This window comes from Diadema antillarum, unplaced genomic scaffold (assembly GCF_040938485.1).
Source record: "Diadema antillarum isolate AM-2024a unplaced genomic scaffold, OU_Dant_1.0 seq00000992_RagTag, whole genome shotgun sequence".
NCBI lineage: Eukaryota > Metazoa > Echinodermata > Echinoidea > Diadematoida > Diadematidae > Diadema > Diadema antillarum.
The window spans coordinates 25445-39813 of NW_027271830.1; the positions used below are offsets into that span (position 1 = coordinate 25445).

Here is a 14369-nt window from a genome sequence, read left to right on the forward strand (position 1 = left end):
ACCATTAAGTAAAAATTTAGGCTCCAACATTATCAGCTCTATGTTCTTTATTGCTTATTTGTTCATTTATAACAAAATTTCAATATAACGAAAGAAAACTGCCGGTCCCGTGCACTTCGTAATAATGGGAGTCCACTGTATATGAAACTTTGAAGAATTGGGACGTAAGAGTTAAAAGAATGAAAGATTCATATTGCCAGAGCTAATTACTTTGTTACATCTTAAAATGATTGCAAGAATCATATAAATGCTACAACAACATCAAAAGCAAGATTAGGAAAAGATGTAGCGATGCCAGGTCAAACATCCCATTTGTCCTGTATGTTGATTTGTGTGGTTGGTTTTGTTTTGTTGTTTGCACTTGAATTGTTCTGAAATTTTGTGTTGCAGACTTGTTTTGTTCATACTTCTTTGGGGTTATCATATGTGTACTGCAAGTTTATGTGCCAAATCATTGTACACTGTAGTTCAAAAGAGATGTTATGTCTGTGTTTTGTTAGTTGTTTTTTTTTCACAGAATCATTGTCAATCATTCGATTAGCGATCAGTGTTATTTTGAAAACATTCGTGTCAGTATGTACTCGGGTGAAAGTTAAGAATAAAACAGAATGGTATTTATATTCAGTTAAAAGGGATTACAAGGAATGCACACTCTTGTCACCTGTATCTTCAATGTGAACTCATTAAGAGTGCCATGGTTTTTATGCCTCCGCCACGTAGTGGTGCCGGAGGCATTATGTTTTCGGGTTGTCCGTCCGTCCGTCCGTGCGTCTGTACGTATGTCCGTCCGCTTTCGTTTACGCGATAACTTGAGTAATATTTACTGGAATTTTACCAAACTTGGTCCAAGTATGAAGTATGATGGGGCAATGATTTGATTAGAATTTAGGTGAAATCGGCTAAAGGTCAAAGGTCAAGGTCAAATCATGAAATTTATCCGTTTACGCGATAACTCAAGACTGTATGGAGCAAATTTCACCAAACTTTGTTGGAGGTTGATGTATGATGGGGTAATTACTTGATTAGTTTTTCAGTGAAATTGGACAGAGGTCAAAGGTCAAAGATCAAGGTCAAATCCTAAAATTTATCTGTTTACGTGATAACTCAAAACTGGATGAAGCACCTTTCACCAAACTTGGTCCAAGGATGATGTATGATGGGACAATTAGTTGAGTAGATTTTAGTGACATTGACAAGAGGTCAAAGGTCAAAAGGTCAAGGTCAAATGCCAAAAATGTTGCTATTTCCCCCATATCTATGCAATGCCCGCAGTTATTTTCTTGAAACTTAGTGTAGACATGTACTACTGCATAAAGATTCTCCAGAGAGAGTTTCATGTCATAAGGTCAAAGGTCAGAAGGTCAAAGGTTAGGTGAAAATGTTGCAATATCACTTAATCGCAAATGGTTCAATGTATCTTCATGGAACTTGGTACATATGCATGTACTGACTGGCAGGGATTATCTAGGGAATTTAGGGGTCATAGGTCAATAGTCAGGGGGTCAAAGGTCAAGGTCAACTCCTCAAAATGTTACTATTTCCCTCATATACTAGTATATGCAATGATTGCATTATTAGTTTTAAGATTTAATATATGTACATGTATTACTTAATGGAGATTCTCTTGGAAATTTTCAGCCAGAAGGTCAAAGGTTAAGGGTCAAAGGTTAGGTTTAAATGTAAAAAAATATATATATTTTGTACTGTAATTACACTCTGTCTTCATACCTTGAAAATTATACTCAATGCATAAACTTATAATAAGGTCGGTCAGAAGTCCAGTAAAAGTTTTCAATTCCCCAAATATGTGTACCTGCACTCTTTAATATTTATTTATTATTTCAATATTTTGCCACTTATGTGAAACTGTCATCACACATTGTGAAGACATAGTACTATACACCTATTGGGAGAATCATGCATTATGGCGGAGGCATCAGTCGCCGTAGCGACATTTCTAGTTAACATTGGCATCACTGCAGTACAGTATTAGGATATTTGGGAGGAAATGACACCATTGTACTGAACTTTTGTTAACATATACAGATCATGTGGCACTGGAATTCAAGCTTTTTTGACATTTTTAGTGAGAAAAAAAGGAAGGAAAATGACACACGAATGACTGAAATTCAGGTTAGTTTCCATAAATATCACTTTTATTAAACAGGAATTGATGCTACAGCATGTAACAATCACATTTGGAAAATGCAACTCTTGTATACAAATGCAGACATGTACATTTTTCTGGACGGAATCATGCCGTACTTTAGCGATAGAATTATACACAATATTTTGATTCTGCAATATATTAGTATCAGAATATTGGGGAGGGTAACATGCAAGTTAGATCTTAATTTGTTTTTGGATATTTTATAGCTGTATGGGATGGTCATCAAATATATAGAATCTTTGGGAAACAGTTAAGTGCTGTGGGAAATAGGTACATTATTCTAATGATAATTCATACGTTTTGAGTACCCTGAAAATGTGATGTATGATCAAGGATTAGTGTAGAGATGTACATAAATGGCAATGCCTCTCCTTTATACCAATCAGATGAATGTAGTCATCAAAATTTGGCCCTGTTTAGCAAATACTGTAAAATTGGACATTTTCGCACATTTCGCGCAACCAGAACCTAGCGCAAATATAAAAGCACGCGAAAAATTTGTGCTTGTCATGTGTTCCAGTAGTTGATGTCTTGATTCAGCGGAATTAAAAACACGTGAAACTCTTCTTACCCTGCCGATTGCGAAAAATTAGTCATGCGAAAATATCCACTTTTACAGTATTTCGTATCAGTACAAAAGTATACGAGAATGTCCACGTGGACATGGAGAAAACTGATGTACACTTTAATATTCTATGGATCTTTCCCACTGTCATCTAACATGCCTGTATATTTATAATGTTCCTCTTCATTACGCATATGTGGGAAGGAATAGTGTAGTCAGCAACAACAGTATGCTCTCTGCAATTTAAAAAAAAATCATCACATTAGCAGGCAATAGCAAAACATCGAAATGTGCTAAGTTTGTGGAGTTTCCCCTTCACTAAAAATTTGTAGATTTTGCAATAGAAATCAATACATATCTTATTTGATAACAATTGACCTCATATGAACTCATGAAATGTCAAGATCAGTATCCACTGAAGGGAAGCCATGTGATAGGTATGACCATGGAGTTGTACATGTACCTCCATGGTATGATTGGGACAGTTATGTATTCATACAGGCAGCATCTCATGGGCTTTAATGGATACAAAGGGAAATATCTAATAGTCACTTATATTTTTTTTTTTTTTTTCCTTGTGAAGCCAGATAACAATGAATAAATTAATTTGAAACAATGAGAAGAACAGTAAAACAAGACTGCGGAAGAGGAATTTATAGTCCACTGGCAATTACATACTCTTACACCAGAAATTTTTGCATGCATGAAACTTCTATAATTTCGGGAAGACCCGTGATTCGCGATGAAAATACCTTGTCACGTAAAAGGTTGCCGCCTTCAATTAACGAATGAGTCTGGTTTTATCTGCTACCTGAAACATTGGGAATAACCCAATTGTTTGAATATCCTCCAACAGTAATTTCAATAAAAATATGTGACATCTCATTATATCTAACAAATAATAACGCTTCAACATTTTGTACTTTTTGTAAGTTTTGTATAATATATCGTTTTATATGTTAATAATATATTTTTGTATCCACCACAGTGCCATACATGTCAAAAACATTTTTAATGGTTTGAAAGTTTTTTAAGGTATGTTGCCTATTTTTTCCCATGTGACATTCTATTAAAGTACAGCCAAATAATAAAAATTGACGCATTGGTGTTTGATTGGGATCTGTATGTGATGAGCACGAGAATATGATGTACAAATGTATGTGACTTGACACTTGCATGTACATTGTATGACAAAAACACAATTCATTGAACAGTCTTAAAATTTGTATGTACTGGTACATACACTGGTGACTAAGACCTGCCTCAAGGAAAGTCCTATTAATGACCTACCTTTTTTCATGCTTCTAAGGTAGATCCTGCTTGTGGTACTTAAGTACAATGGAGGCTTGTTACAAAGAACCCTGATATAACAAACTCTTGTTATGCTTGCCCAAAAGATCAGTTTCATTGTATTTTTTGTTTTTCAATGAATCTGCTCTGTCAAAACATATAAAGGGGACAAAGGGGGAAAAACTATGATGAGACTTGAAATGAAGTAACTGGTACAGTGATAAGTCCTGTGGTGGTTTGAGATGGTAAGCACTGGGCTAAAAGGTCATACCATCACTGAATCCAAATGCCAAAAGTCCTACTCTGACATCAAACACTACCCCATGCCTGAGGTGTTGCTTGTTATGCAAATGCAGCACTAGCATGACTGAGATGACAATCACCTCATACTTTGACAATCATAGTTTCTGTCATCAGCGTAATGGTGGTTGGGAATGGCCACATCATAGCTCATCCATTATTGCTCCTCCAGCACCACAGTCTACACATGAACAAGGAACTCACACACTCATTCCCGAGTGTACAGTACATGTAGCAAGAAACGAGGAAGAAATACATGGCAGCTCAATGTTGTTAAAGCAGTCAAAGAGCTATCCTGAACCAGGCTTGCTGCCATTTGTCTCCTCTGTCGCCCCTTCTTCCCCCAGCATCCCAAATGACTTGAGCACCTTGTGCTGGCGTGTGCCCTTCAGCCGCTTCAGGTCGGCAGCGTACTGCTGCTCTCGGATCAGGTCACTTCGCTGCTTCTCCAGCTCCTCCTTGTGGCTATGCAGCGCCCTCGAGCGGTGGATCAGGTTCAGGAGCTCGTGACGCAGCTTGCGGTTCTCTTCCTTGATGCGGGAGGTGTGCTCACTAAGACAATGCATGGCCTCCTGCAATTGACAGTGGTATTCAAAAGAAAAAACATTAAATAAGAGATGAGGAAACATATATATGAACAGTGATGCCTTGTGAAAGAAAATGTAAAACTTCTAAATAGGAGGAATCACATTCAAAGAAAATAATAAGTGGGAAAAAAAAAAACAACAACCTCAGAGAAATTGAGAAGGTAATATAAAAAAGAAAGATTAAAGAGTACAAAGGAGATTGAGAACAAAAATTTTTGAAAGGCAGAAGTTACAGTCGTGCTTCTTGGGAGAAATTTTAATTAACACACAATGGTCATCGTGGATCACCTATGTGTGTACATTTTAGCCACTTTTGAATGCAGGGCCTAGGGGACTTGATTCCTCTAAATGGGCTATGAATCAAAATCTAGTTCAGTATTTTTTCTTGATCAGAATCAGTATATACTCTGTATTGTCATATGACTCAACCATGTTCACAAATAATCACCCCTTCCTAAACAATATCCAGCATACATGCCTTGTACGGTCATTAGGGAACAGCTTGTGATGGACCTACTATGGATAATAAGCACTGTTGTAATGTTTTGCAGAGGTTGAGCAGAGAGCATGATATACTTTTGTAAATTGACTGGAAGAGAGAGACAGAGAGAGAGAAAAAAAAATATATATATTAGAATATATAAATATATATATATATATATACATGTATATATATATATGGGTCAGAATTTTGAACGATGTACAATTGAGCCAAAACAAGGCAAAATTTTAATAAAATGTAGGAAATTCTCCAAATCATTCATCTTACCTGAAAGAGTATAACTCAAGCTTTAATATGAACCCAATTATACTAGGATTTTCCCAGAGGAACAAGTTTTTATTCACCGCTGAAGTTTACCATGTCCAGAGCAGCGAACGTCCGTGAGGAATAGTACTGCACATACATTTGAATACCATTTAACATAGTTTCTAAAGATCTGATTCAGTTCAAAATCCTAACGAAATATCTTAAGGGACATGTGTACGTGATTGCAGAATATTAAGCTTGTACTCTTAACCTGTACGTAATGGTAGACAACTGATGATTTAACTAAATTCGTCATTTCTGTGGAAATATTGCTCTTCCACTAAACACTTTCTCCACTTTACGCGCATTTTACAGAAACTCAATATTTTCACCTCTTATTTCACTATCCCATACTTTAATCCTCACTCCCAAATAATAATATACCTTTTTAAGATGTATCTCATCTGGGCAGTCTCTATAACCCAACAAACATAGCATAGTTTTCATCACGGAGGTTCGCATGTAGCTCACGGACGTTCGGAACAAACAAGATATTGAACAATGCAGCTCTCTTGAGTTGGAAACGCATTCTACTCACAACAAACAGCAATTTCATGTCGAGAACAAACTCCTCTGCAAAATCCTGAATAGATATTACCAATTCTTGATTATATAAGCTTATTTATCTTCTCATACTGGGGAATCCAAAAAAAAAAAATTTTTTTTTCCATCTCTCGTAAATGAACGTACAAACGTACGTGTAATCTCAGTGACGTAGTCCATCCTTGAGAACGAATATATTTATCAAAATTTCGTTATCATGAAGTAAATATTCAGGTCCTAAAGTTGTTATATAAAGTCTACAATGCAAAATTTGCTTTTTATATAACGAACACAGTCACAGCTAAAATTGTGACAAAGAATTAATATAGAAAAACAACAGAAATGTGCTCCGTTATAGAAATACGAAGTTCAGCTGGGGAGGGCAAACGAATACGTTAGGAAGAAATCCCTCTGTGTTTGCTCCTTGTGTTACACACTGTTACCGAGGAGAATTTGTGTTATTATATTAGTCAGAAATGATAATTGGTTCGATACTGCGAAGTTTCGTCATAACAAGTCCATAATAAGTCCATATAACGTAGATGGATGTTTGTGACTTCGATATTATACAATATGGTTTGTTATAACAAACCTTTTGTAGCGCGTCATTTCGGAGGCTCGTTATTCATACAGTTTGTCAATACGAAAATTGATAGAGTTCGTATAATTATGAAGCTTTTTTATTCGGTAAATGATAGGAATCTCCGAAGGTTAACCGAAAGGCTTATTAATTGGAACATGAAAAATTATGTTCGCTTATCCAAATGTGGAGAAAACAAGTTAACAACTAAAATCCTCCAATTTCAAAACCTCATAATAACCGTTTTCTCCTTAACGAATATTAGGCCCATTCCACTTTTAGAAGAACGGACCTAAAAATAATGATCCTTAATATCTATTTTTCGAAGAACATTTCTAATGACAAACCTCCTGAATTAACTACATTTTTTTTTTCATTTTTGAATAACAAACCTTTGGACATCGGAGTAACAAATCTTTGGAAGAGCGAACGTATCAAAGTGCAATCTTAAACCTATTCTCAATCATTACTTTTTTTAACATGTGTTTTCAAAGTAAGCACAAATGCACAAACAAATTGACGATCTCTCTGTCTCTTAAATGTGAAATGAAAAAAAAAATCTTGGAAAAAATTACAAATGAATATTGCTTTTCATTAATGAGTATAAAACAACATCATGTGATGATAAGCGGAGGATTTGTGTGTTTTCGTCAGACAATAATTGTATACTGCCTGATTTTTGTTCGCTTGTGACGGCATTTCGATGAATAAAAAACATAAACAAACAAACAAAAACTTCTCCAGAGGAATTTGGTATAACGGGAGTGCACTGGCAATTCTTTTCTCTGTGTGTTGGAGCTCGATCCCTTCTCTGTTTCTCAGTCATTTTCATTCAACTGCTTCCACGTCCTTATGAAACTTTTCCGTTTCTTATTCAACACATGCTCATTACAGACTTCTTCCGTCATTATCCTGAATGTGATTGCGTAGCACTTTTCGGATTTGTTTTGGTTTGTTTTGTTTTGTTTTTTGTTTTCTATTTGGTCGCAGCATGTTCAGGCTATTGAGGGAATGAGAGAAAAATCGTCATGAAGAGAAAAATAAGAATGAATTAAGGCATTTAATATCAGGACAATTACAGCGAACGTCCGTTATGGAGACCAAAACTGGATGTGTTCTGTTTGAGACGGCAGCTACCATACTCAAAAGATAAACACTTAGAGCACCTATCATTAAAAAGTGGCACTGATCCTCCTTCTCCTACTATGTAATCCATTGACTTATTCAACCAACGAACATCCGTGAAAAAAACATTTTCCGTTTGTTATTACAGGTAAATTGAGTGCTGAACGCTATTCACTTTCGGGTATGAGCGGCTCGGTGATTTGGTAATATTTTCAACTAACATTAATCTTATGTGCAGTGATATATTTGTAATTGTCAGAAATTTCCTTTCTCGGACAGAACGTCCGTGAGCGAAACTTTCAGAACCTGTAACAGTACAAATTGCCTCCAGAACCTCAATAGAAAGAAATTTAAACGCACAGAAATTACAGATTACGCAAAATTCCATTTTCCTATAACTTTGTTTTAAGTGTTTAGCTGTTTTTTGTATAATTAGAGGGAAAACAAGCGTAAAATTGTGAGTAAATTTTCAATTGTTTGTTCATCATGATCACATAACACCTTAAAAATTCTGAAACTACTGCTCTAAACTCATTTTCTACTTTGTAAAACTTTATTTGTTGCTATTCGAGCCAACAGTTTTAAAGAATACAGGACACTTTCGGGACAAGTTATCCCTATCGGAGGGATTGCATACGTCACGGACGTTCTCTGGAATTATCACGGACGTTCGTTCTACTACTAGGGTCATGTTCCAGGACGGATAACTAATCGGCAGAGAGTACCTAGCCTTCCTAAGTCTTTCAAAAATTTGAAAAGGTATTGTCAATGCAAATTATAAGAAATTTGACATCCTTACAACATATGTATTGCTCAGAGGGGGATCAGGAGGTGAATTTACAGAGAAAATATTAATTATATGCTTGGTTTTTGGTGAATTGCATGGTCCAAAAACTGCGGACGAACCTCAGCCCGCTCCAAAAATGGCATGCAGCTCCTCGGCTAGAGAGCCAAAGGTAAAATGCACCTTCGCCATCAAAGCAAGATGGTGTCCCCCTCGAAAACGTTTTAATCATCACGGACGTTCTTTTTTTCTTGGAGGTTCGTCTAAAAATATAATTTCGGTTCCTATTTGACAAAGAATGGACAGAAACTCAAAACAAACATATCATCGTGTTGCTAGATCTTAGTTGATTACGACTCAGAACAATATCGCCAATAACGTTTCATGGGCTACGATCTTTTTTAGAAAATAGCGGAAGCACGTCCGTGACGAAAACTGAGTATAATTTTGCATAAAAGAATATTACGTCCCATGTACAGCCAGCAGACGTACAATTTTTGAAGGATACGTTCATTAGGTGGAACACCAAATTTTCGTATACGTTACAGTTTGGACAACAAAGTAGAATTTGCAGCAGCGATAGAAATAAAAGCATCACGGACGTTCGTCTGTTTAGGACTTTGATATTTTAATTGTTCTCTGTAATTTTATACGTGCTCATAAAGTTCTTATAATTTTGTGGTACATACCCATGATATGTCAGATCCAGAACATGGTCAGATATTAGATGCCACGTACCATTAAAAATGCACATCATTAATTTGAAAAACAAAAATTATCGCGAAAATAGCGTTTTTACCGTATTTTTACGCGTTAAGTCCTTGTGAAAAGAAAAATATCAGGCAAAAGTCAACCAAACCATATATTTCCTGAAAGGAAATTTACCAATGTTTGAGATGACATGAAAATATCTGGTTTCTTAGATCATCCTGGCGTGTTCTAAAGAATGTCATAAGGTACGAAAATTGGCAATTGTACATCGTTCAAAATTCTCACCCATATATTAGACAAGCATGTTCATTAATGTTCAGGAAACCTCCCAAGCCTCAAAATCACTCTCATTGGTCCCTGCTGGATGGGTTAGCTGAGTGTGATCCTACCTTGTTAGCCTGACGGGCAACCTCCTGGATCCTGGCCTCGGAGTCCTGCTGAAAGTGGCGCTTCTCTGTCAGGAACTGGGTCTTCAGCTTCTGAATGGTCTCTGTGTGCTGTCCCCTCATCCGTAGCACCTCCTTCTCCAGCTCGCGGATCTTGTTCACTTGCTCTTGTTGCAGTTTCTGAAAAAAAAAGAAGAAGAAGAAGAAAAGTTTGAATGTGTCATTTCAATCAGAGCATGAAACAATCTACATTAAGATGTCATCACTTTGGTGGTTTCTGCACCCCAATGTTTTTCATTGAAAAATAAAGTTGGCAACAGATATTAACGGTTTCTCATGGGCCATCTTCAGCCATACCTCCATTGTGAAATGAATTTTGCCTAATGATCGAAATTTTACCTGTCCTCACAAATTATATTCAAATAGTGTACAGTGTGTCTGACTTTCCCTCACCAGCCTGCCAGAATCTTCTCACACCTCCCCAGGTTATATACAATACATGCAGGGCTCGCATTTGTAAAGGCAATCACAGTGGAGACTGAAAATGGGGGTAATAAAGAAGTCTAAGTAAAAGATAAAGAACTATCCTTGTAGCCATTGTAGGCCCAATTGGATTGTTATCTATAGAACAAAAGATGAAGCTGAAATGCTGCAGGAATGGTCATGTAACAACAAATGTATATTGGGATAAAGTGTGTGTGTATTCTGACCTTAAAATCATCTAGCTCCTCCAGCTCCTTCCTAGTTTTAGCAAGTTCTGCCTCTCTTGCCATCAGAATATCTTGTAGCTCTGCAAAGAAATACACACAGTTTGAGCTTTAGAACAAGCCACTACACATGTCACACTCATATATAACATTTCAAATCAAATGAGACATCACTTTAAACATTGGGAAATATTTCTATTCACTGTAAATAACAAGGAAATTTGAAGTATGTTTAATGCACTTGCAGTAAAAGTTTTCCTTGCAAATGGACTGAGAAGTAAAAGAAAAAACATGAAAAATTGTACAAAGACAATGTATATAATTCACCAAGATGCTTCCTGCTTTTAAACGTCATGGCCGTGATGTCTTCAACAGTAACAAGCTTATTTCAGTTTCACCTAGCTATCAATCATGAAAATGAACAATATGTTACAGCTAGATGTAATCTCACATTATTCATACACAAGCACTCAAAAGAAAGTAAAAAAAAAAAAATCCACAACATACATTTGACTGTCAGGTACTTTCGTGTGATACATGTTGTTCTGATGTTGAGTGCCATATTATTGTGTATGATGGAAATTTCTTGACCAGGATTGCTTACAACATAGTCATTAACTGAAGTATCAAGTTTCAGTTGTCAAAGAACATACCCTGCTTTTTTTCATCAAAGTCCTTCAGCATCTTTTCTTTCTCTTCCTGGATGTTGCGGATCTCCTGCTGGTTTTGGTCACTGAGAGTCACAATGGTCGACTGACGTTTGTGAGCCTTCTTGGACATGTAGGACATGTACTCATGCTGCAGGCAATATCAAGTAGAATTCAGCAAATGAAACATGGATTAAATTGTGGCTACGATAGTCAATATTGTGGTGTGGGACTCCATTATAACAAGTTTCTTATAGTTCACATGAGGAAATTCTGCAATACAGATACTTGAAACCATATGTTTCCTGTTTCATAACTCTTTCTAAAAGAGTAACTGGTTGACTTAATCTTTGAACATGTCCACAGAGTAGGTGTTGATAATGACATGATCTTTCTGCTATATCAATACGAAATAAAATCGCAATCATTTGGAAGGTTGGGTATTTGTGCATTCAATATAAGAACAGGGTACCAATTCCAAATCTAGTTATTTCTAGATTTGAAATCACGATGTGCATAGAATGAATGTTATAAGATTACAGTCATAAATCACACTTACACTTTCTATCCTAGTCTGCTGAGCTTCTTGCTGTAACCACTCATTTTCTTTTCGACTAAAATGGTCAACAGGTCAAGGAAGAAAAGCTGTAACAAGGATATAATGCATGTGGAATGTTGCATCAATAACCCCCTCCAAGACATCACTGGCTAATAAATACTGTAAGGAACTTTCTTTGTTTAGGCCAACTACTGCATGAAGAAAGGTTTCTATTCAAAGTTATCTTTCACGTGTCTAGTGTGATACATTAAAAAAAAAAAAATTATCGACAGCTAATTTTGGTTACATATGATGCTGAATTTGGGAAACCCCAGAAAGTCATGACATTTCACATATCACTTACTTCTTCATCATGAAAGCAAACGATAGTAAATAATGGTGCACACACTAACAAAACATATGCTTGGAGTACAATTCCACATTACATGTATTTCCAAGTTGGCTTCAATGGCTTGAGTAAAATAAGACATAATGATACCAGTATAAGAAAAATCAGATGTGAAATAAGAATGATATATGGAAGTTTTGCAAATTGTTCACAAAATTGCCTTGAAAATGAAATCACTACAATGTTTCTTTTGTATTAAATTATTGTGTAGTCTTGTAATTAATTTGACCATATCATAGTGCTCACATATGCCCATACAGTGAACATTCTTCAAGGCCAAAGCAGCACTTTACTGGAAGAAGAACAAGAATCATCGACCCAAAACATGATTTCACAAATATTTTTATGTGCACACAAATAGGAGAGCTGAGTGTACTCCATGGAAACATGCCAACTCTCAAAGTTTGATACAATAATTTTCTTATTTTTGGCCTGATTTTCTTATTTTATGTGTAATTCTTATGAAATTCTTTTCACTATTTACCATGGTAGGTCAACTTGAACACAGTACATTGTATTTTATGGAATGACACTTTAAAATCAAGCTTTAAACATATAAAAGAATGCATTCCTTTCATAATCACATAAATCACTGACAAAATAAAAGGATACAGTTCTTCCACTTTCTTCTTTAAATTTGCCAGCTCATCTGTCAGAGTTTCCAGTCTACAAGGAGGAGAGAAGAAAGAGAGGGGAAATTGCTCAAGAAAAAGTATACCATTGACACATCAATATGGCTCTTTGAAAATAAAAAAATAAGTATTTGTTTGCTTCAGCTGAACTCCTGACACTCCATTACAAACATAAAATCAAACACTATATAGACACTTCTATTATGAATTGTGCATCCTAAAACAAGTTGCACTTCATTTACATGTATGTTTCTGTTCAGAGCTCAAACAAGCAAGTAATTAAGGAATTACTTTGCTTCTCCACATGATTCCCTATGAGAAAAATTCTAGGTGGCATTATTTTGTGATATTTATTTCAAATTTAAAAATCATGATTCATATTCACCAAACAGGTATATCAATACATTGCTGGACCAAATTGTGTCAAAAGTGCATGGAATATTTCCCAACATGTGTCAATAAATCCCTCACACTTGTTTTTTGATAGCACTAAATTACATAAAGTGCTATTTGAGTCTTGATATGTTCACTGTCATGACTCATACATTGATAGTTCAACATATGGTTGTAATTGGTTGAATCAGTTCTAGATTAGTAGAAGTACAGTCTACTAATATTTCTCAAAGTGCATTTAATGTGGTATAGATCTTAACGCACACCATGATAATAGTGACCATGTGTTATTGTATTGAGTGACAAATTGACAATGTTGAATTTCAAAGGCTTCAGCTTTGGCAAATTTCGATGCAGTTTGGTTCAGTGAAACTTATTAGACATCCGCTTTGATATGAAATGTCTTTAACATCAAGACTGTCTATTGAATTGTCACTCATTAGGTACATTGTAGCCGTATAGTAATAGTAGGGTCCATTCACAATTAAGTTTGACAAATCGCAAATTGTCCTTCCTTCAATTGATCAAGGAAATTCACTGGCACTGGTTTCTGGGCATTGCCAACTCGTAGTCATAGTAAATTTACTCGTACATTGGCAATGTACAGTACGTGACAAGACTGGACTGTCTTCTATAGTTTACTTGGTTCTGTACTAACCCCGTCGCGGGGCGCTTTGTCCGTATGGGGTCGCTGCTGCGGTTGCTGTGGCGGTGTAGTCAGTCACCCAGGTAAACACTTCCTATAAAGGAAGACGCATGAAGACCAAGAATAAGATCAAACTTACTCCTTTTTCAAGATGAGTTCCTTTTCAGTCGGTTCTGGTGGCTCAACAGGTCCCTCTCCGTCCGATTTCTTCTTTTTCCCCTTTTTTCCCTTTCCTTTTTTAGGAGGCATTGTTAGTGGTGTTGAAGTTAATGAAGAATCGCTTTCTGAACAGGTGGGATGTTTATTGTTTTTGCTATTCAGAGTGAGCAGCACACAAATTGCCCCCAAATAATTCACAGATGCTCTAACATAATACTAGAGATCTGCCAAGACCAGCAGGCAACAGCAGACACTGTGTAACGTTAGGCCTACGACTACTAGTACTAGTACGAGTAGGTTGCCTATTAAGTACAAATGTATACAAAATAGTACAGAAATAACAGAAGCTATTCGTTGCTTCGGCTAGGATCAGCTCAGCGGAGTTCGGA

At 36.2% G+C, this 14369-nt stretch overlaps 1 protein-coding gene across 1 annotated transcript; it reads right to left on the minus strand.

The window, feature by feature from the left end:
* Nucleotides 1-4615: 4615 nt before the first annotated feature.
* On the minus strand, nucleotides 4616-14070 carry LOC139742262 (coiled-coil domain-containing protein 166-like). Its single transcript, XM_071652841.1, has 7 exons — nucleotides 13961-14070; nucleotides 12763-12816; nucleotides 11763-11817; nucleotides 11210-11354; nucleotides 10560-10639; nucleotides 9853-10029; nucleotides 4616-4897 (listed from the first exon to the last, which is right to left on the minus strand). The coding sequence occupies exons 1-7, from the start codon at nucleotides 14068-14070 to the stop codon at nucleotides 4616-4618; spliced, it is 903 nt and encodes a 300-aa protein (XP_071508942.1).
* Nucleotides 14071-14369: the final 299 nt, after the last annotated feature.

What these genes read in the sequence shown, in the direction of transcription:
- LOC139742262 (XM_071652841.1), bottom strand. Translation starts at nt 14,070, where the DNA reads ATGCCTCCTAAAAAAGGAAAGGGAAAAAAGGGGAAAAAGAAGAAATCG. An exon ending in CTTTGATGAAAAAAAGCAGG is followed by an intron (nt 10,640 to 11,209) that starts GTATGTTCTTTG and finishes ATTTCTTTGCAG; the next exon opens with AGCTACAAGATATTCTGATG. An exon ending in AGGAGCTAGATGATTTTAAG is followed by an intron (nt 10,030 to 10,559) that starts GTCAGAATACAC and finishes TTTTTTTTTCAG; the next exon opens with AAACTGCAACAAGAGCAAGT.